The 23,048-nt window shown below is 50.3% G+C and overlaps 1 protein-coding gene and 1 pseudogene across 1 annotated transcript; both read left to right on the top strand.

The window, feature by feature from the left end:
- The first annotated feature begins 18,597 nt into the window (after positions 1 to 18,597).
- APOBEC3A (apolipoprotein B mRNA editing enzyme catalytic subunit 3A) lies at positions 18,598 to 22,429 on the top strand. The gene is made up of 5 exons (XM_043882025.1): positions 18,598 to 18,707; positions 19,039 to 19,183; positions 20,205 to 20,493; positions 21,451 to 21,566; positions 22,093 to 22,429. Exons 2-5 carry the CDS (start codon positions 19,046 to 19,048, stop codon positions 22,105 to 22,107), a joined length of 558 nt encoding a protein of 185 aa, XP_043737960.1. The 5' UTR covers positions 18,598 to 18,707; positions 19,039 to 19,045; the 3' UTR covers positions 22,108 to 22,429.
- On the top strand, positions 20,778 to 20,873 carry LOC122680899 (annotated as a pseudogene).
- Positions 22,430 to 23,048: the final 619 nt, after the last annotated feature.

Raw genomic sequence — 23,048 nt, 5'->3', positions numbered from 1 at the left:
TGTATCACATGCTGAAACCAAATGGCCACCAGTTGTGTCTAAAAGGCAAGCTATCCTGGGAGATTTTGAGAAATATTGGAATGGAATCCTGCAGTTGTGGACCTATACAGTTCCTTTCACACGTTCTTCCATTTCTGAAAGAGTTGTTTTTTTTTTTTTTAAAGACTGTAAGCTGCTTGGTAACAACCTAGAGGGGTGGGATGGGGAGGAAGGTGGGAAGGATGTTCAAGTGGGAGGGGACCCGAGTAAACCTATGGCTGATTCATGTTGATGTTTGGTAGAAACCAATACAATACTGTAAAGCAATTATCCTTCAATTAAAAATAAATAAATTTTAAAAAAGAAAAACGGAATGTAAGCTGCTAATTGGTATTTTTCATTTATTTTTGGCTGCGCTAGGTCTTCGTTGCTGTGTGAGGGCTTTCTCTAGTTGTGGCAAGTGGGGGCTACTCTCTAGTTGCGGTGCGGGGGCTTCTCATAGCAGTGGCTTCTCTTGTTGCGGAGCATGGGCTGTAGAGCCCTTTGGCTTCAGTAGTTGGGATGGGACATGTGGGCTTAACTGCTCCATGGTATGTGGATTCTTCCCAGACCAGGGACTGAACCGGCGTCCCCTGCCTTGGCAGGCAGATTCTTAACCACTGGACCACCAGGGAAGTCCCTCTGCAGTGACTTCCTGAGTACAATTTTCTCTTCTCGTTCTTTTTATTTGGCTCGTTTTCTATTTTATCAGATATTGAATGCGTCGTTTTAAAGTTATGATATTTTAAGCATTGCTCACATAGGCTGCAATTATAATACAAATAATTAGTAAGTAGGACTTAAGAGTGAAGAAGATGCTCTTACAATTGACAGTGTCCACACAGGTACCAGTGTAACCTTGCCTGGCTACATGACTTTTGGGTCATAAGACCCGAAACAAGGATATTCTTTCTGCACATGTTGTGAACTTCTAAATCCATCTCGACATAGTTTCAGCTCCATCTCAGTCAATGCTCTGAGAGGTCCAAGACTTTCTGCAAGCCCTGAAATCTGGTTACGGAGTTAGAAGGTGAGCACACATCTGTCCAATAGTCACGGAGATACCAGAGGCCCCAGAGCCTTTGCAAAGCCAGGAATGACAGGGTTTGGCACCAAAGGCAGAAAAGGATCCAGACCAGGAGCCTAGAGGGGGTTGGGCTGGAGAAGCCGGTTTGGGGGCCTCAGCAGAGCTGGCCCCTAGGGGACAGAGCCCATTCCTGGAGGGGGACAGAGGGAAGGCAGGTGGCCATGGCTGTGTTAGCGAAGATCCAGGGAGAGGCCAGGAGAAGAGGAGCCCTCCAGGGAAGGAGACAGATTCATCACCTGGGAAATCCCCAGGATGCAGAGAAAAGATGACTCTGCCAGGAGAGGGTCCAGGTCGGGGTGGGGGAGTCCTGCCCTTCATCGTGGACTCCTCATCCTTGGTCACATCCTTCCACATAACTCCTATTTTCCTTTCTTTGCAGCTTCCTGCTCCCTGCCTCTCCTTGCCCAGGGGATCAGCCATGAGGGGAGTGGGGTGGGGAGTGTGGACTTGCTGATGTGGGAACACTCTCCAGAGCCCAGACTGAAATCTGGGTTTTACTGAAAACCCTTTGCTGGGACGGCTAACATATCCTGACTCGTCATCATTGGGGTCTAGTTTTCAGGGGCTCATCTTCAACTGCCTTGTCTCCTTTCACTGTGGGGTGGTGTGTTTTTCTTTTTAATTAATTTTTTTAAATTGGGGGACAATTACTTTACAGTATTGTGATGGTTTTTGCCATACATGAATATGAATTGGCCATAGGCATTCATGTGTCCCCTCCTCCACCCCCCCACCCCATCCTTCCAGGTTGTCACAGAGCACCGGCTTTGGCTTCCCTGTGTCACACATCAAACTCCCACTGGCGATCTATTTTACACATGGTAATGTACGTGTAATACGCTAACCTGGGTACAGGAGCGAGGTTTATCCTATCACAGCCGTGAAGCTCTGCTGTCCTGTTTCCCCTGTGGGCACTGCCAGTTGGCTCTGAACCAGAATTCCTCCTCCCAGCCATGTAATTACAGGTAGCATTTGATGCTTGGGTGGACTTTGGCCCTGGCAGCCTGAACCTGGCTCTCCCTATCTTTGTCAGCCTGCAAACCTCTTCTTCCGCAGTGACTTTATTAGCATTTAATGATTCACAAGGTGCTACATTAATGAAACAAGTCAAGTGATACAGAGATAGCTCACGGGAAAGTTTAAAGTCTCTCATCACTAACCCTCCTCCTCTCTAATCTCCCTCTTCCACAGAGGAAGAAAAACTTGTGTTTCGTTTCTGCATCATTTTATTTATTCATTTGTTTTCTTTTTTGTCTGTTCTTTTGACTAATACTGATTAAGCATCTACTGGGGGGAGGGTAGGTTTGGTCCAAGGTGTTCGGTACAAACTTGAGTAAGGTGGAGGGGACTCCAGACCTCAGGGGTAGGTGGAAGGAGACCCATGGTGGAAGGAGACCCAAAGGAAATAACAAAAAATGGGAATGGGTAAGATAATTCCAGATTGAGGCAATTGTTGGAAGGGATAAACAGGATGCTCTAATAGAGACTAATGGCTGGTGGTTCAGTTCAGTTCAGTTCAGTTCAGTCGCTCAGTCGTGTCCGACTCTTTGAGATCCCATGAACCGCAGCATTCCAGGCCTCCCTGTCCATCACCAGCTCCTGAAGTCTACCCAAACTCATGTCCATTGATTTGGTGATGCCATCCAACCCTCTCATCCTCAGTCGTCCCCTTCTCCTCCTGCCCTCAATCTTTCCCAACATCAGGGTCTTTTCAAATGAGTCAGCTCTTCGCATCAAGTGGCCAAAATATTGAAGTTTCAGCTTCAACATCTGTCCTTCCAATGAACACCCAGGACTAATCTCCTTTAGGATGGACTGGTTGGATCTCCTTGCAGTCCAAGGGACTCTCAAGAGTCTTCTCCAGCACCACAATTCAAAAACATCAATTCTTCGGTGCTCAGCTTTCTTTGTAGTCCAACTCTCACATCCATACTTGACCACTGGAAAAAACATGGCCTTGACTAGATGGACCTTTGTTGACAAAGGGATATCTCTGCTTTTTAATATGCCGTCTAGGTTGGTCATAACTTTCCTTCCAAGGCAAGCATCTTTTAATTTTATGGCTGTAATCACCATCTACAGTGATTTTGGAGCCCAGAAAAATAAAGTCTGACACTGTTTCCACTGTTTCCCCATCTATTTGCCATGAAATGATGGGACTGGAAGCCATGATCTTAGTTTTCTGAATGTTGAGCTTTAAGCCAACTTTTTCACTCTCCTCTTTTACTTTCTTCAAGAGGCTCTTTAGTTCTTCTTCACTTTCTGCCATAAGGATGGTGTCATCTGCATATCTGAGGTTTTTGATATTTCTCCCGGCAATCTTGATCCCAGCTTGTGCTTCCTCCAGCCCAGCATTTCTCATGATGCAACTGAACTGAACTGAACTCTTCGTATAAGTTAAATAAGCAGGGTGACAATATACAACCTTGACATACTTCTTTCCCTATTTGGAACCAGTCTGTTGTTCCATGTTCAGTTCTAACTGTTGCTTCTTGACCTGCATACAGATTTCTCAGGAGGCAGGTAAGATGGTCTAGTATTCCCATCTCTTTAAGAATTTCCCACAGTTGGTTGTGATGCACACAGTCAAAGGCATAGTCAATAAAGCAGAAGTAGATGTTTTTCTGGAACTCTCTTGCTTTTTTGATGATCCAACGAATGTTGACAATTTGATCTTTGGTTCCTCTGCCTTTTCTAAAACCAGCTTGAGCATCTGGAAGTTCACAGTTCACATATTGCTGAAGCCTGGCTTGGAGAATTTTGAGCATTGCTTTACTAGCGTGTGAGATGAGTGCAATTGTGAAGCAGTTTGAGCATTCTTTGGCATTGCCTTTCTTTGGGATTAGAATGAAAACTGACCTTTTCCAGTCCTGTGGCCACTGCTGAGTTTTCCAAATTTGCTGGCATATTGAGTGCAGCACTTTCACATTGTCATCTTTCAGGATTTGAAATTGCTCAACTGGAATTCCATCACCTCCACTAGCTTTGTTCATAGTGGTGCATCCTAAGGCCCACTTGACTTCACATTCCAGGATGTCTGGCTCTAGGTCAGTGATCACACCATCGTGATTATCTGGGTCATGAAGATCTTTTTTGTACAGTTCTTCTGTGTATTCTTGCCACCTCTTCTTAATGTCTTCTGCTTCTGTTAGGTCCCTACCATTTCTGTCCTTTATTGAGCCCATCTTTGCATGAAATGTTCCCTTGGTATCTCTAATTTTCTTGAAGAGATCTCTATTCTTTCCCATTCTATTGTTTTCCTCTATTTCTTTGCATTGATCACTGAGGAAGGCTTTCTTATCTTTCCTTGCTATTCTTTGAAACTCTGCATTCAAATGGGTATATCTTTCCTTTTCTCCTTTGCTTTTCGCTTCCCTTCTTTTCACAGCTCTTTGTAAGGCCTCCTCATAGAGCCATTTTGCTTTTTTGCATTTCTTTTTCTTGGGGGTGGTCTTGATCCCTGTCTCCTGTACAGTGACACAAACCTCCGTCCATAGTTCATCAGGCACTCTGTCTATCAGATCTAGTCCCTTAAATCTATTTCTCACTTCTACTGTATAATCACAAGAGATTTGATTTAGGTCATACCTGAATGGTCTAGTGGTTTCCCCCACTTTCTTCAATTTAAGTCTGAATTTGGCAATAAAGAGTTCATGATCTGAGCCATAGTCTGCTCCCGGTCTTGTTTTTGCTGACTGTATAGAGCTTCTCCATCTTTGGCTGCAAAGAATATAATCAATCTGATTTCGGTGTTGACCATCTGGTGATGTCCATGTGTAGAGTCTTCTCTTATGTGGTTGGAAGAGGGTGTTTGCTATGACCAGTGCATTCTCTTGGCAAAACTCTATTAGCCTTTGCCCTACTTCATTCTGTACTCCAAGGCCAAATTTGCCTGTTACTCCAGGTATTTCTTGACTTCCTACTTTTGCATTCCAGTCCCCTATAACGAAAAGGACATCTTTTTTGGGTGTTAGTTCTAAAAGATCTTGTAGGTCTTCATAGAACTGTTCAACTTCAGCTTCTTCACTGTTACTGGTCAGGGCATAGACTTGGATTACTGTGATATTGAATGGTTTGCCTTGGAAACGAACAGAGATCATTCTGTTGTTTTTGAGATTGCATCCAAATACTGCATTTTGGACTCTTTTGTTGACTATGATGCCTACTCCATTTCTTCTAAGGGATTCCTGCCCACAATAGTAGATATAATGGTCATCTGAGTTAAATTCACCCATTCCAGTCCCTCTTAGTTCGCTGATTCCTAGAATGTCAACGTTCACTCTTGCCATCTCTTGTTTGACCACTTTCAATTTGCCTTGATTCATGGACCTGACATTCCAGGTTCCTGTGCAATATTGCTCTTTACAGCATCAGACCTTGCTGCTATCACCAGTCCCATCCACAACGGGGTGTTGTTTTTGCTTTGGCTCCATCCCTTCATTCTTTCTGGAGTTATTTCTCCACTGATCTCCAGTAGCATATTGGGCACCTACCGACCTGGGGAGTTCATCTTTCAGTGTCCTATCCTTTTGCCTGTTCATACTGCTCATGGGGTTCTCAAGGCAAGAATACTGAAGTGGTTTGCCATTCCCTTCTCCAGTGGAGAAGTGGAGGTCTGTCAGACCTCTCCACCATGACCCGCCCATCTTGGGTGGTCCCACGAGGCATGGGTTAGTTTCATTGAGTTAGACAAGCTGTGGTGGGAAGCTGTTTAAATAGCTGGTACCTGCTGTACCGAGACAGAAAGGAGGAGGAAAAGTTAGCCCTGGGAGGACTTTGGGGGAAGGGCTTTCCAGGCAAAGATAAGTCAAGTGCAAAAGCCCTGAGGCAGGAAGAGAAAAGAAAATTGTGTCTGAGGAGCAAAGAGTTGGGGCAGGGAGGTTGTGGGAGCTGGTCATAAGCAGAAGTTTAGATCGTATACTAAGTACAAGACTGTGGGACTTGGTGGTCCAGCGGTTAAGACTCCACGCTTCCACTGCAGGGGGCATGAGTTCGATCCCTGGTCTAAGATCCCATACGCCGTGCAGTGTCGCAGGAAAAAAAAAAAAGACTATGTGTGTTTGTGTGTGTGTGTGTTGAAGGGGTAAGGAGCTGAATCAAGGTGCCTTGCCTCCTGTTTAAAGCCTCCCTCCAAGGGCTCTGAGGACGCTGATAGAGGGAGGAAGAGTGGAAGCCAGAGGTTGTCCAGTCAGCCCAGAGAGAGGTGACATTGAAGACCATGGGGGTGGAGATTGACAGGGTGAGTTTAGAGGTAACACGGATTAGCAGGACTTGGTTATGGGTTGGGCTTCCCAGGTGGCTCAGTGGGAAAGAATCTGCCTACCAATGCAGGAGATGAGGGTTCCATCCCTGGACTGGGAAGATCCCCTGAAGAGGGAAATGGCAACCCACTCCAGTATTTTTGCCTGGGAAATCCCGTGGACAGAGGAGCTTGGCAGACTACAGTCCATGGGGTCACAGAGTCAGACACGACTGAGGAACTGAGAATATACACTATGGGTTAGATGTTAGGAAAAGGAGGACTGAAGATAGGCCTTTGGGTTTCGGCGCAGTCTCACTGCTTGCTGGGTTAAGTGGTGACATCCTGTACAGAGCTGGGGAAATCTGAGAAAAGTGAGCTTTAGGGCGAAATACCCCACACAGAGTTCTACTGGGCAGGTTAAGTGTGCAGTGCCCATCAGATGTCCGAGGGCAGATATCCGGTAAGAGGCTGGTACCTGAGTGTCCAACTCGGGGGAGCAGCAGGACTGGAGATGTGGGCCGTGTGCCCGAGTGCAGGCTGTGTCTCCCAGAAAGATGGTGGGATGCATGGAGGATGGAGGATCCAGATCATCCAGGAGAAGAGGGGAACTGGGAAATAGAAGGTGGAGGAACACCATGGGACAGGATTGTTACTATAGCGGGTGAGGAGAGAGTTTCAAGAAGGCAGTGTGTTCAGCTGTGTCACTTGCTGCTGGGTGGAGGGGCAAGAAGGGCAGTGAAAAATACCCCCTTTCTTCCTCTTTTTCTCTTTGGGCCGTGCCGTGCGGTGTGTGGGATCTTAGTTCCCTGACCAGGGATCAAACCTGTGCCACCTGCAGTGGAAGCGCAGAGTCTTAGCCACTGGGCCACCAAGGAAGTCCTGAAATATCCCTTTCTTCTGGCAACATGGGGCTCATGGGTGACCTTGTCGAGAGCAGCCTCCCTGAAATGATGGGGGACAGGGACCGTCATTGGAGGAAAGCAGACAGGTGGCGGGAAGCAGAGCATACAGAACAGAACATGCAGAACACTCTTGGACAGACATGTGTTTATTTACAGCTATTTTTCTCCATGAAGCAATGAAGAGAATGCAGGGAGACGTGACTCAAAGGAGATGTTTTGTTTTTCAAGGTGGGAGATATCTGAGCATGCGGTTTGCTGATGGGAATAATCCAGCAGTGCAGGGCACGATGCCAAAAACCATGGAAGAGAAATCCACTGGAAAAGGGAAGGCATGAGCCCCGGAGCACAGATGGAAGGTTGGACTTTGAACGGGAAGACAGACTGTGGCCGACCACAGAGCCAGGATTCCTGTCTCTTTTTCTCAATTAACCCCAGCCCCTAGAATAGTACATGGCGCTGGAAGGTGCTCAATAAAATTGGTGTTGGCTGAATGAATGAGGGTACCGAGGGAGGCAGGTGGGGAAGTGGGGAGGGGGCTTTCTGCTCCTGTTGGCTAAGGGAAGGTTGGAATGGGGAGGGGAGGGGGCTGACAGAGTCGAAGCGGAGCAATGGCATGGCAGAGGGGTCAGTCTCGCGTCACAGTGAAGATGCCATAAGAATTCATCTCCCGTCCAGTTGACAGCGTCAAATGAATGGTGCCCACCTTGCCCTTGGTGAATTGCCACTCCACTTTTGTCAACAACTAGGTTCCCAAACATCCTCCTTTGTGGTATTTTCCTGCTCTCCATTTCTGGTCCTGGCTCACATCACATGCTTTTGATTACAGAGGCTTTATAGCTTTTCTGTTTTTTAGGATAGTGTAAGGATTACCTCATACCACTTCCCCATTTGTCCCTCACTTCTTCATTTTCAACCACATTTAGTCTGTCTTTTGGAGATAAATACCTCCCCTGCCTTCTTTTCTCATTGAAAACAAAACAAAACAAAACCCTAAGAGCTATCATGGTGATTCCGTTTGAATTTGTTTTGCATTCCTGTCTATCAGTTTATTTGGGATATTATATTTGAGTTTTTTAGTAAAACTTTTTCCTTGTTAAAAATGTAGGCTTTGTGAATTTTTTTCCTTTTTAAAAAAATTGGCGTATAATTTACAGTTAAGTGCAAAATCGTAGGTTTCTAGGCAGTGCAACCACCAACCAGACTGAGGTGGGGCTGTTCCCAGAATCCCAAATGGGGGATCCCTCAGGTCCTCCCCCCAGCTGGGCCTTGTCCAGAGGGAACCCATATTGGGACTATCTATGATCATAGATTGACTTTGCCTGGTTTTGAACTTCATATAGATGGCATCAGTATGAACACCTTTATATGTGACATCTTTCATTCCATAATAAATTTGGGGGCTCATCTGATGCTCCCTGAAGGCTGGTGCTGCTGTGAGAAGTGAGGAAATCACTTTCCACAACCTGTTCCCCCTCCGGCAGCCATCCATCCACCCACGAGGACCACAGCCCCCAGCTCCGTGCCGCCTCTCACCCACATCAGCCAGGGATCCCCGCTCCCTTCAGTTTGGCCCATTCTCATATGAAGAGGTTTCCACCTCCCCATTTTGACAAAGGCCCTACCTGGATGCCCCCAGGCTGACCATGGACCAGTGAGGTCTGGGACAGCGCGGTCATCGGGGCAGCAGGGACCAGCCAGGCAGGCAGTGAGGGGACAGGCCAAAGGATAGGGTCTGTCTCCCAGAGGACAAGCTCCATGACAACCCATTGCTGAGCCTCCTGCAGCAGCCAGCATGGGCCATGGCCCGGCCCGGGCTCCCCAGGGCCCACGGGGCTGGTGGTCCTGGGGGATGAGCGGTGGGGAGGAGAGAAGCTGGTCCTATAGGCAGGCAGCCGACTTTATCCTTGGGGAAGAGAGGAGAAAGGACATCCATGGGCTGAGCTCTCCTTAGGAGCGCCCCCATGCAAGGTCAGCAGCTGGGACATGGAGATTTCCACCCCCCCCAACCAATACACAGAGGAGAGGAGAAAGGCCCCCAAAGGCACTGGGCTTGGCCGGAATGGCACAAGGACAGCTGGCTGTGGGACATATATCTGCCTCAGAGGCCCAGCCAACTATGCTCTTCCCGCCCCCTCCAGGCTTGAGGAATGTGGGGACTGTGTATTCCAGCCCCTAGCTGGCCCTGTTCGTCCCCAAGGGGCTGCCCCTTTGTCCTATTGACTTCCCATCCTGCTCCTCTCAGACCCCCAGGTCCTGGCCCTGCGCTCCCTCCCAGGGAGCTGGTTGCGCCCCGAATCCCAGCCTGGCCGCCCGCACTGAGAACCACGCTGCTCACCTCCATCCTCGGGGTGGACACTCAGCACAGCGTCGCCCTCCTCCTCGGGTGGGTGCTTCTCCTCCAGGAGGGTGCTCCTCCTCCAGGAGGGTGCCCTCCACCCCCACCCCACCCCTGGGCTGAGGCCCCTCTGTCCACTCTGTCCACTAGACCTGGGCCCCTGGAGAACAGACGTGGTCCTCCGGGTGGTGGCTCAGCCCCCACTTTTGTGGCAGGTGGTTTCTGGGTGAGAACGGACCCGGGGAGTGGGGTGTCCTGAGCAGCACCCACGCTTGCCGGGTCACAGTCTGCACGCTGAGCAGACCCTGCGCACCCCGCGCCTCCAGTCCTTCTGAGCAGGAGATGGCATCTCTATGAGGACCCGGGTTGCAGAACCCAGGCTGGGTCCCTGAGAACAAGGTGGTCTAACAGGTTCTGAGAGCAGGACCTGGGAGGACTGGACCCTGGGAACGGGGACCCTGGGGAGATGCAGACAGGTCTGCCTGGGACCGGTGCTCTCACAGCCCGGGGTGGGGGCCCTTCTCCTAGTGTAAGCCCACCTAGTCTCCATCTGCGTGGCTCTCTTTGCCCAGAAGGACTACCCCTTGTGGATTGTTTTGGTCACTTGCTTCGAGGAATGGAGGAGGGCTGCTGTCAAGAGCCCAGGAATTGAAACCAAAGGAGATACCGGTGACGAAGTTCCCCCACCAAACATGCATGAGATGTGTCACAATCCTCTGATTTGGCTCAGAGCTGAGATAGTCTGGGTGTGCCTGGGGAACCCCAGGAAGTTTCTTTTTGTCAATTCCGTGAGTAAGGGATTACGGGTGCTGTGTGTCTGAGCCAGGCGTGGCTGTGTCTCTTTACTCTGGCAAACTATGTGCAAGACCTGTTTTTCTTTTTTCTTTTCTTTTTTTGTCATTGTGTGGTTTCTGGTGTTCCAGGACATCGTGGGGGGCGGGACATGAGATGTCACCCCCAGGGATCACGGCCCAAAGATGGAGGCAAGGTGTCCAGCCTTGAGGTAGCTCGGAGGAAAGGCTGTCGGCTGATACAGGGTACATGCAGGGGTCCCGCTCTCTTTTCTGCACTGGCACATTCTCCCTCCTCAGGACCCTCCCTCTTGGCCACCCACCAGTGTGTCTTCAGGGCCCCCTGTGACTCTGTCACATACCAGCAGGTGATCCTTAGAACTGAGCAAACACTTGACAAATGGCCTATATTATTGACCCTATACACTTTGCCAGTGTTCACCTGCTCCAGAGAGACACAGGAGGTCAGAGAGAGAGAAACCTGTGGATCCATCTAGCATACCTGGCTTCCTTTGCTTCTCAGAGGAGTCTGACCACACACACTCCACGTAGGAACCCCCCACCCCGCCACGCCCACCTGAGTCCTCTGAGGAAAGCACCCAGAGGCTGTTTCTTTTTCTCAGGCTCAGACAACCTGATGCTATTCCAGACAGCTGTGGCTGGCCCCCATCACTGGGCTCTAGGTGAGTGAGCACCACCTAGGGTAGAGATTGAGACCTCAGGTCCGTGAACTCTTGGATCGATTTTTGGATCCACTGCAGCTCCCTCTGCTGTGCATACAGCAGGTGCTCAGCATGTGTGCAAATTCAACACCTTGCAAAGGTTTTCAGGGGTGATGTACCAGTCAGGGTTGGTTAGCAGAAGTTGGCTTCCATCCCAGGCTCTGGGAAGGAGACGGCTGTCTGCTGATCATGACAGCGTGAGTGTACTGCACATTCACTCTGTGCCGCGCAAACGTTCTCTCTCAGGCTCTCTTCTTTGTGCCCAGAAATGTTCATTTCATACAGTCAGCAATGCTGTTGAGATTTCCAGGTCTTCCCGTGGTAAAGATTCTGCCTGCCAATGCAGAAGGCACAGGGCTTCGATCCCTGGATCGGAAAGGTCCCCTGGAGGAGGAAATGGCAACGCACTCCAGTATTCTTGCCTGGGAAATCCCATGGACCGAGGACCCTGGTGGGCTACAGTCCAGGGGGTTGCAAGGAGTTGGACACGAGTGAGCGACTAAGCGCACACAGCAGCACGCAGTCCTGTTGGTATTCAGGTGTCCTCACCTGCTCCCCCAGCTCAGATCCCCAAGCCTAACCCCTTCTGCTGGTGTCATCAGGCTTCTGGATGACTCCCCACCTCCAGGCATCAGTCTCACCCCAGAGCAAAGCCCGGACCTTGGCACCTGTCCGTCCTTCTGAAGGATAACTGTCCTTATCTACTGTGAGGCAGCTGATGGGAAACCCATTGACTTACAGTTTCTATTCATTTTGACCCCTTCACAGATCACAGCCTTGTTATGGCGAAGGGGCTTGTGCAACTCAATGAAACTATGAGATATGCCATGCAAGGCCACCCAAGACGGATGGGTCACAGTGGAGAGTTCTGACAAAACATGGTCCACCGGAGAAGGCAATGGCAACCCACTCCAATATTCTTGCCACAAGAACCCCATGAACAGTATGATAAGGCAAAAAGATATGACACTGAAAGATGAGCCCCCCATCTCGGAAGGGGTCCAATATGCTACTGGGGAAGAGTGAAAGGCAATTACTAACAGCTCCAGAAAGAAGTGGCTGGGCCCAAGTGGAAACAGCGCTCAGCTGTGGATGTGTCTGATGATGAAAGTAAAATCCGACACTATAAAGAACAGTATTGCATAGGAATCTGGAATGTCAGGTCCATGAATCAAGGTAAATTTGACGTGGTCAAGCAGGAGATGGCAAGAATGAACATTGACATTTTAGGAGTCAGTGAACTAAAGTGGATGGGAATGGGTGAATTTAATTTAGATGATCATTATATCGACTGCTATGGGCAAGAATTCCTTAGAAGAAATGGAGTAGTCCTCATAGTCAACAGAAGAGTCCAAAATGCAGTACTTGGGTGCAGTCTCAAAAATGATAGAACAATCTCGGTTCGTTTCCAACGTAAACCATTCAACATCACAGTAATCCAAACCTATGCCCCAACCACTGATGCTGAAGAAACTGAAGTTGACTTGAAGCTTCTGACCTTGAAGACCTGCAAGACCTTCTAGATCTAACAACAAAACAAGACGACCTTTCAATCATAGGAGATTGGAATGCAAAAGTAGGAAGTCAAGAGATACCTGGAGGAACAGGCAAGTTTGGCCTTGGAGTACAAAATGAAGCAGAGCAAAGGTTAACAAGAGTTTTGTCAAGAGAACACATCGGTCACAGCAAACACCCGTTTCCAGCAACACAAGAGATGACTCTACATGTGGACATCACCAGATGGTCAATACTGAAATCAAATTGACTATATTTTTTACAGCTGAAGATGGAGAAGCTCTGCATGGTCAGCAAAAACAAGACCTGGAGTTGACTATGACTCAGATCATGAACTCCTTATTGCAAAATTCAGACTTAAATTAAAGAAAGTAGGGAAAACCAACAGACCATTCTGGTACGACCTAAATCAAATCTTTTATGATTATATAGTGGAGGTAACAAATAGATTCAAGGGATTAGATCCAGTAGAGTGCCTGAAGAACTATGGATGGAGGTTTGTAATATTTAACAAGAGGCAGTGACCAAAACTGTCCCAAAGAAATAGAAATGCAAGAAGGCAAAGTGGTTGTCTGAGGAAGCTTTACAAATAGCTAAGGAAAGAAGAGAAGCAAAAAGCAAGGGAGAAAGGGAAAGATACACCCAACTGAATCAGAGTTCCAGAGAATAGCAAGGAGAGATTAGAAGGCCTTCTTCAATGAACAACGCAAAGAAGTAAAGGAAAACAATAGAATGGGGAAGACTAGAGATCTGTTTAAGAAAATTAGAGATATCAAGGGAACATTTCATGCAAAGACGGACACAATAAAGGACAGAAATGGCAAGGACCTAACGGAGGCAGAAGAGATTAAGAAGAGGTGGCAAAGGGGGTTCAAGATGGGGGACACGTGTCCCCCCATAGCTGATTCGTGTTGATGTATGGTGAAAGCCACTACAATATCGTAAAGTAATTAGCCTCCAATTAAAATAAATTAATTACATTTTTAAAAAAAGAAAAGGTGGCAAGAATTCACAGAAGAACTACACAAAAAAGGTCTTAATGACCAGGATAACTATGATGGTGTGGTCATAACTAGAGCCAGATATCCTGGAGTGTGAAGTTAAGTGGGCCTTAGGAAGCATTACTAAAAACAAAGCTAATGGAAGTGATGGAATTCCAGCTGAATTATTTAAAATCCTAAAAAGATGATGCTGCTAAAGTTCTGCACTCAATATGACAGCAAATTTGGAAAACAGAGCAGTGACCACAGGACTGGAAAAGGTCAATTTTCATTACAATCCCAAAGAAGGGCAGTGCCAAAGAATGTTCAAACTCTGGACAATTGCACTCATTTCACATGCTAATAAGGTTATGCTCAAAATCCTTCAAGCTAGGCTTCAGCAGTATATGAACCAAGAACTTCCAGATGTTCAAGCTGGGTTTAGAAAAGGCAGAGGAACCAGAGGTCAAATTGCCAACGTTTTGTTGGATCATGGAGAAAGCAAGGGAATTCCAGAAAAATATCTGCTTCCACTTCACTGACTGTGCTAAAGACTTTGACTATATGGATCACAACAAATTGTGGAAAATTCTTAAAGAGATGGGAATACCAGACCACCTTACTTGTCTCCTGAGAAACCTGTAGGTGGGTCAAGAAACAACAGTTAGAACCTGACATGGAAAAACATACTGGTTCAAAATTAGGAAAAGAGAACTTTAATGCTATACACTGTCACCCTCCTTATTTAACTTATATGCAGAGTATATCATGTGAAATGCCAGGCTGGGAGAATCACAAACCTCAGGTATGCAAATGACACCACCCTAATGGCAGAAGGTAAAGAGGAACTGAAGAGCTTCCTGAAGAAAGTGAAAGAAGAGAGTGAAAAAGGTGGCTTAACACTTAACATACAGAAAACTAAGACCATGGCATGCAGTCCCATAACTTCATGGCAAATAAAAGGGGAAACAGTGACAGATTTTATTTGGGGGGAGCTCCAAAATCACTGTAGATGTTGAGTGTCACCATGAAATAAAAAGATGCTTGCTACTTGGAAGAAAAACTATGACGAACCTAGACAGTGTATTAAAAAGTGGAGACCACACTTTACCAACAAAGGCACATACAGTTAAAGCTATGGTTTTTCCAGGAGTCATGTATGGTTGTGAGAGTTGGACCATAAAGAAGGTTGAGCACTGAAAAATTGATGCTGGAGAAGGCTCTTGAGAGTCCCGTGGACAACAAGGAGACCAAACCAGTCAATCCTAAAGGAAACCAACCCTGAATATTCATTGGAAGGACTGATGCTGAAGCTGAAGCTCCAATACTTTGGTCACCTGATGCCAAGAGCCTCCTCACTGGAAAAGACCCTGATGCTGGGAAAGATTGAAGGCGGGAGGAGAAGGGGATGACAGAGGATGAGATGGTTGGATGGCACCACCGACTCAAAGGACATGAGTCTGAGCCAACTCCAAGAGATGGTGAGGGGCAGGAGGACTGGTTGCTACAGGCCACGGGGGTCGCAAAGAGTTGGACACGACTGAATGACTGAATAGCAGCAACACTCATTCTGAGACCCCACTTCTCCTCCCTCACTGAGGCCCGCCAGCCTGCCTGCCTCTCCCTCTAGGCATCCCCAGCACTCGCCCCCAGCCTGGTACTTCTCGCTAGGTCTGGTCCTGCTCTGGCCACACACCTCACCTGTAGCTCCCGCCCCCAGACTCCTGGGAAGACCCTCCTTCCCCTCCCACTCCCTCGGTGTCTGAGCAGCTGCATCAGCTTTCTATGGGGGATGCTTCAGAGTCAGAAGAACTTGACTCTGGGTCTGGCCCCCTTCATGCTCTGGGACCTTGGACAGGACTTCACCTCCAGCCCTTGAGATCCTTCCCTGAAACATAGAGACATGGACAGTGACCCACCATGGGGGCTCCTGTGACAGTTAGATGACCATGTGAATGGACACATTAGGACTGTGTAATATTGTTGATGTTATGTTGATTTTTTTTTTAACAAGTGGAGAGCGCCCTCCTCCAATATATCACTCAAACCACAAATAATCCACCTGAACTCCTACACTCTGGTTTATCCTGCATGCGGGGGGTGCACAGGGGACCTCAGCAGAAGGGGTGGGCTGAGACCCAGGACAGGGCCAGTTCCTGGGGAAGGAGCTGGGGAAGGGGCAGGTGTTCAAGGCTGTGCCCAGAGAGAGGGGCCGAGGAAGAGGAGCAGCCATCGAGAGGCAGAGTCCTCCCCCTGACCCTGCCCAGGGGGGAGTCCTGGAGCAGAAGTCTCAGGGAGCAGACGGACCACAGTGCTGGGCCCAGAGTGTCTGGTCTGGCTCGGGGGCCTGCCCCGGGGCCTTCTGCATTGCTTCCTGCCTGGAAGTAAAGTCGCCCAGTCGTGTCCGACTCTTTGCAACCCCATGGACTGTAGCCCGCCAGGTTCCTCCGTCCATGGGAATTTTCCAGGCAAGGATGCTGGAGTGGGTTGCCATTTCCTTCTCCAGGGGATCTTCCTGACCCAGGGATCGAACCTGCGTCTCCTGTACTGCAGGCAGATGCTTTACCGTCTGAGCCACTGGGGACGTGTAGCCAGTTTGCTTGACTACAGCTGAAGGGCCCACCTTAGGGTGTGCTGTGGGACCCCAGGAACTGCGTATATGATCAAGACCAGGCCTGGCACACAACTGTGCCTGAGCAAACAGCCCAACCACGGCCCTGACCCGAAAGGAAAACCTAAAGACACACAGAGTGACTTGACAAAAGGGAAACAGTGTCCGGTTTTCCCAGCGCTGACCAAGATCAGAGAATTTCGTCACTGCCCAAGGGTGGTTGGCAGACGGAAACTCCTTATCAGTTTCGGTTTTGGCTCCTGGGCTCTGACAACAGCCACCCCCTCCATTCTTGAAAATGACCCCCAAATCCAGAGGTGTAGTCCCTCGGGGCAAAGGGGGCAACAGGTGCACAGGTGGGCTGACACTGGGAGAAGGGCCCCCACCCTGTGCTGTCAAAGGGAGGGTTCCAAACAGACCCTCCCCACCTCCCCAGGGCCCCCTCTCCAGGGGCCCATCTCCCCAGGCTCTGGTCTCAGGGTTTCACCCACGACACAGGGACCCCGGAGGTGTTTGAGAACCCTGCTGAGACCCAGGCACAGGCAGCCCGTCCTCCATCCTGCTCCAGGGAGTGAAGGGCACCCACAGGAGGCCAGAGCTGGGAACTTTCACAGGGCAGCCTGGCTGGCACTGCCAGGGTCATCCACCCCAGTCCCAGGGCACTCAGGCTGAGCCACCCTGCCCCCTCCCTGGGGTCCTTTGGCCCAGTCTGTCTCTCCAGCCTCAATCTGGGCTCCCCCAGGGCATCTGGCCCTGTTCCCAGTTTTCCTGGTGGTGGAACCGGACAAAACCTTCGCCTGCCAGGGAGCTCATGCTCCTTGCATGCACCCACCCCTCTCCGGGGGGACCGAGGTCCTGCCTTCCCTTCTGGGATCTCCCCACACTTGGGTGGAGATCTCCAGCAGCATGGGGGAATGTTCCCACATTTTCACTCTATGTGATGGAGGCAGACATAGAGGAGGGGCTGTTGCGCCCCAGAAAGGACAGGACGTCTTTTCTTCCCTCTTCTCACCTCATGGAGGTGAGCTGCACATTTTCATCTCATCATCACATCAGTGGTGTCGGGCGCTATTTTGGGTCCGGATGTTCATCACTAGGTTCTACTAAGGCCTTTACCAAACCAGCATCTCCCTGGCCTCAGGGAGATGGCGAGGGGGTGTGCTGGTCCTGGGGCTCCTGCTGCCCCAAGGGCCTTGGGCTCCAGGGAGAGCATGTGAGAGGGTGCTGGCAGGCGCAGTGGGAGAAGAGAGGGGTGAGGCCCACCCAGATCTGAGTTAATAGCTCCTCATCCTCTTATCTCTTCTCTCTGTGACTCGGGTGACTCAAGACTGAAAATGTTGGCGAGAAAGTCAAACACTGCCACCTCTGATAACCCTCCAAACTTCACCAAACATGGATTCTCTTAGCTGCCTGTGCTGTGTGCTGGTCGGTCACTGGCACCTGGACCCCTCTCCCCCCACCCCCCAGATGTGGAAACAAGCTAGGTTGGCTTGTCTGCATTGGAGAGGGGCAGCTAGGCCTCAGCAGGGAACAGAAGGTCCAGGGATGCCTGGCTAGGCTGGGGTATGGAGGGTGAGGAAGGAGGCGGTGTTGGAGAACATTCTAGAAGAGACCTCAAAGCTACTGGATGAGGAGCTACACTTGCCGGGAGACCTCCCCTGGGGATGCGGGAGCCGGGTGCCCTCCCTGAGATGGACCCCTGCCTTGGTCTGCCCACAAGATGCTCCCGCCCAGCCTTGAGGGGCAATTGATGCTGGGCTGAGCTCAGAGAGATCCTGGCATCTGGCTGCTAGAGCCACCTGGGAAAGGGTGGGGCAGATTTGGGGGCTCAGTACTCTGAGGGTCCTCCAGGGCACAGGGGCTGAGCAACAGGAGCCCCAGACTCTTCAGGCCATCCTCTGCCCCCAGCACCAGCTTTCAGGCACCAGAGACCCTCCCTCAGAAACCTGGGGGTGAAGGTGGGAGAACAGGAGCACTTGGTGGATTGGGTGATGGGAGGAGACACTGGGGATGCGAGAGCAGGGCTGGGTTTGAATCAGGACCACATCTTCCGTCCCTGGAAGGCAAGAACTGGGGCACAGTGGTGGGGAGATTCTCGGGGACCCAGCCTAGTCTCTGCGACCCAGGTCCTCATGCAGATGCCATCTCCTACTCGGGAGTGTCCCCTCACTGCCTGCCTGATTGGCCGCTGCTTCCCAGATGACCTCCCACACACCCTCCCAGACCGCACTGGTCCATGGTCAGTCCCGGTGGCATCAGGTAGGGCCTTTGTCAGAACAGGGAAATGGAAACCGAAGCTGTCCACGAAGGTGTGACTCTGGGTGGGGAAGTTCACGGGTGGCATGAGTGGCCCGAGTTCAGGAAGGGGTGAGGCCCAACCCCGCTGACACAACAGCTTCCAGGCGCTCTGATGGTATATAAGGCTCCTGCCGCTTGGACACCTTCAAGGAGGAGGCCACAGGCTGTGACTGAGCATAGAATCAGAGGACTCGGAGCCAGGGACGGTAAAGAAGTTGATTCATGGGGCCCAGCAGAGCGGGGCCGGATACCATACGACAAGGGACCCAGGATGGGGGCAGAGTGGCACTGAGAGGCCGTGTCCAGTCAGACTCCAGGCGGAGGACTGGGTCATCATCGGGGCTCTGAGCACCCTGCACTGCTCCTGCGGGGAGACCCTGACTTCCCCAGGAGCCCCCAGCGGGGGCCAGAGAGGGAGGTCTAGTGGCTCCAGCAGAGATGTGGGGTGCAGGAGGAAGGGCTGTGGCAGGGAGGGGAGCCCTGGGCAGTCCCAGAGGAAGCCCCGTGTCTTGTGACTTCTCCCACCTTTGTCCTCAGACACCTGATGGACAGATACACCTTCATTGAGAACTTCAACAATCAACGATGGCCTTTCAAGACCTACCTGTGCTACGAGGTGGAGAGGCTGGATGGAGACACTGCGATCCCTCTGGATGAGTACAAGAGATTTGTGCGCAGCAAGGTGACCCACCCAGCCCGCCCGCAGCAGGCGGGCCCTCCCCGTGGTGGGACACGCAGGGTAGAGGGTTGTCAGTGGCACACGGGATGTCCCACAAGCTCTCTGCCAGGAATCAGGTGGGGACCCTTTCTGTGTGATTGACAGCTTTGAGCCACGTGTCAGAAGCCAGTCACAGCCACCCAGCGCCTGGCACCTCCAGTCCAGTGTCTTGGTTACTCCTCTCCTGCTCCGCCTCTGGGGAGGAGTTGGGATGGAGGGTGATGCATGTGGACAAGGGGCTGGGTTCTTCCCTGGACTCTGCCCAGGGCAGGCTCTTGCCAGAGAGCCCGATCCTCTCTCAATCACCACAGGCTTGGGCGGCCAGGCGAGATATCCGCCCACTGCCTGAGAGATTCTGGCAAGGGTACTGATCACCACAACCCCGCCGCTGCCAGCTGTGTGTAGTCCAGGGCTGCGCTGGGCCCAGCACAGGGCGATGCCCAGAGCAGAAGCTTGTAAAAGTTTGGGCACACACTTGGGTTTAGTGGGGTAGGGTCGTAGAGGAGCTGGAGAGCAGAGTGAATCACTCCAGGGAGGAAATGCCCACTTCCATGGCAAGAGGCCAGTGTCGGAGCTCCCCTGGCCTCCTCCCTCCCGGCACAGCTGGACTAGGCCCTATCACGGGCACAAGATAAGAGGGACTCCAGCAAACTCAGAAATCAAGATGAGTCATGCTTAAACTCAATAGTTTAAAAATCAAAATTAACGCAATTCTGTGATGCAGGAAACAGCAACATCTGCCTGAAGACTGATCAGTTTCAGAGCTTTGCAGAGCCATAGGGATACAGCGTCTCTCAAGGGGTTTGGCATTCCTTTGATCGTGTAAATCCTGCATTGAAATAGCATTTCACTGGGTGCTGAGGCTTGCCCCCACTAACTTCGTGCTGGGGGCCAGTGCCTCACCCGCCTTCCTTCCATGGTCGTTCCCTCCGTGCTGGCCTGTACACAGCAAAGGACAGGACGCGTGTCTTCCTCTTTTTTGTAGGGTCCTGATCAACCGCAGGGACCCCACCATGCGGAGTTCTACTTCCTGGAACAGATCCGTTCTAGGAATCTGGACCAGAATCAGCACTACAGGCTCACCTGTTTCATCTCCTGGAGTCCCTGTTACTCTTGTGCCCACAACCTGACTACGTTCCTGAAGGAGAACCCCCACATAAGCCTGCACATCTTTGCCTCCCGCCTCTATACCCGCAACCGTTTTGGGAGCTATCAGAGAGGCCTGCGCGAACTGCAAGCGGCTGGGGCCCAAATCACCATCATGACCTTTCAGGGTCGGCAGGGGTCTCCTGGGGGTGGGGCAGTGGCAGGGATAGGCCTGTGGGAAGTTGCCAGAAAGAGGTGGGCAGGGTGGGAATCCCTGGTACAGAGGCCTTTGTGTGCTGCCTGAGAAGGGAGGCTAGACTCTGGAAAGAGCCTGTGGGAAGAGAGAGTTCAGAGGGGCAGAGGGGGTTCAGGAGGGGCCGGTGGGTGGGTGAATGTGCGTGGACTAGCAGGTTTCCAGAAAGAAGGAGAACGGGCTGGCTCAGATTCCACTAGCAAGAAGGAATCTGAGGGCTTGCTTCAGCTGCACATATGCAAACACTGGAACGATGCAGAGATTAGCATGGCCCCTGGGCAAGGATGACACAGGTGAAAAAAGGAACATGTTGACTCAGTTCTAGAACCTATTATACAGAGCGAAGTAAGTCAGAAAGAGAAAGACAAATATCATACATTAACGCATATATATGGAATCTAGAAAGATGGTACTGATGAACCCGTTCACACGGAGGCAAAGGAGACGCAAACATAAAGGACAGAATTTTGGACACAGAGGAGAAAGAAGAGGGTGGGATGATTTGACAGAGTAGCATTGAAACATGTACATTACCATATGGAAAATAGATAGCCACTGGAAATTTGCTATGTGACGCAAGGGATCCAAAGCCAGGACTCCGTGACAACTGAGGAGGATGGGATTGGGGAGGGAGATGGGAGGAAAGGTCCAGAGGGAGGGGACATGTGTATACCTATGGCTGATTCATGTTGGTGTATGGCAGAAACCATCACAACATTGTAAAGCAATTACCCTTCAATTAAAAATAAAATGAAAAAATTTTTTAAAGAAGAAAGAATTTGAGGGGTAAGCTAAGTCCTTGAAAGGAAAAGAGAGAGGAGGCAGCGAAATGATGATGGGGAAGTCCGCCCCGAGACTGGAGCTCACCTTTCTCTCCCCCGTTCCATGTCAGACTTTGAGTACTGCTGGGAAACCTTCGTGGACCACCGGGGAAATCCCTTTCAGCCCTGGGAGGGGCTGGAGGCAAAGAGCCAGGAGCTCTGCGAGGAACTGCAGGCCATTCTCAGGGTGAGGGTTCCTCCCGGCTGCTTCCCTGGACCTCCCCCCTCCTCTCCTCTTCTCTCCCTGGGCCTTTATCTATGTCTGGGCCACTCAAGGTCTTCATTGCAGCATGCAGGGGCTTCTCTCTAGTTTCGGGGCGGGGGGGGGGGGGGTACAGGCTTCTCTTGTTGCTAAGCAACGGCTCCAGGGTGGGCTGCGCACTTCTCTGGTTGTGGCGTGCGCTTAACTGCCCTGAGGCCCGTGGGATCTTCATTCCCAGACCAGGGGTGGAACCCGTGTCCCCTGCCTTGGAAGGCAGTTTCTTAAACCACCAGGGGCGTCCCTGCCTGGGCCTGTCCCCTCTTTTTGGAGCCTCCTCCAGGGTGATCTGCTCCCTCCTGGGACACCGGCTCCATCCCTCTTTCCTTTCCCCAGGGGTCCCTCTGCTTCCTCACAGGCTTGTGTCCCTCCCTCCTTCCCCATCTGTGTGCACTCCCCAGACCTCCTCTCCGTGTTTCCTCTTCCAACGTTCTCATTCCCTGCTTCGTCCTAGACTCAGCAAAACTGAAGGATGGACGCCAGCCTCTCTAAAGAACAGGAGACCTCTGTTGAACAACAGAACAGAACACCTTCTTTTAAGAAATATAAACATGCCATTTGCTACTGTCTCCAGACTGATCCAAACAGACCAGCAAAAAGCAAATGGCTGAAAAGAAATAGCTTTTTTAAAATAAAAATCTGAGTGGATTTACTTTTCATTCAAACCTATGTTGTGTTTCAAATCTACGTCAGTAAGATTCTATTCAATACTATCAGAATAGTTTCCGATTTTTAGATAAGTGAATATTGTAATTGATTTTAAATGCAAAGCAATAATATGAAATATTAAGAATCTCTCATTCGATTTTTTCCCTTAGTAAATACATCATGAACTATAAATAGTTTATTAAAAGTTGCAAAGATGCAGATGCCTTTTTATTTTGTAGTGGATCTGATTCATGGTGGGGTGGAGGTATAGTGGTCACACTAATTTCTGCTGGTATGAGTAAAAATCAGCTAAACCTTCTAGGAGGGAAACCTAGGATTCAAAAATCTGCAGCCATCAACAACCTATCACACTGCTAACACTACTGTTTTTGAAGTGACAGACCATGCGATAAGAGAAGAAAAGAATGAGTCTCAATATTGAAAGAGAACTCTCAAATCCGCAGCTAGATAACTCCAGGAATTACCCCAGTCCCCCCACCACTGCGACTTCTACTGCCCTGGAGAGGAAGCCAGAGGGAGGGGCTGTTGTGCACAGATGATGAACTGGCCCCTGCACAGTACATGGACCCAAGCAGGACTGGTCTCAGGCACTAGATTTCTCTCCTGCCATTCACTCTGTGGGGACTGAATTGAGCTGAGCCAGCCTTGCACAAGGCGTCCAGACAGCAAAGTCTCCCCAGGTCTCTCCCCTCAGACTTCTGATCCTGTGTCAAGGGCCCCAAATGTGTCTCAACCTGACAC

Source organism: Cervus elaphus, chromosome 22 (genome assembly GCF_910594005.1).
Source record: "Cervus elaphus chromosome 22, mCerEla1.1, whole genome shotgun sequence".
NCBI classification, from domain to species: domain Eukaryota; kingdom Metazoa; phylum Chordata; class Mammalia; order Artiodactyla; family Cervidae; genus Cervus; species Cervus elaphus.
This window is presented reverse-complemented; position numbering and strand designations above follow the sequence as displayed.

Bases quoted from the DNA above. Each gene is read 5' to 3' on its own strand.
- APOBEC3A (XM_043882025.1), top strand. From the start codon at position 19,046: ATGGACAGATACACCTTCATTGAGAACTTCAACAATCAACGATGGCCT. The intron at 19,184-20,204 runs GTGACCCACCCA...TCTTTTTTGTAG, and splicing joins AGAGATTTGTGCGCAGCAAG to GGTCCTGATCAACCGCAGGG. The intron at 20,494-21,450 runs GTCGGCAGGGGT...GTTCCATGTCAG, and splicing joins CACCATCATGACCTTTCAGG to ACTTTGAGTACTGCTGGGAA.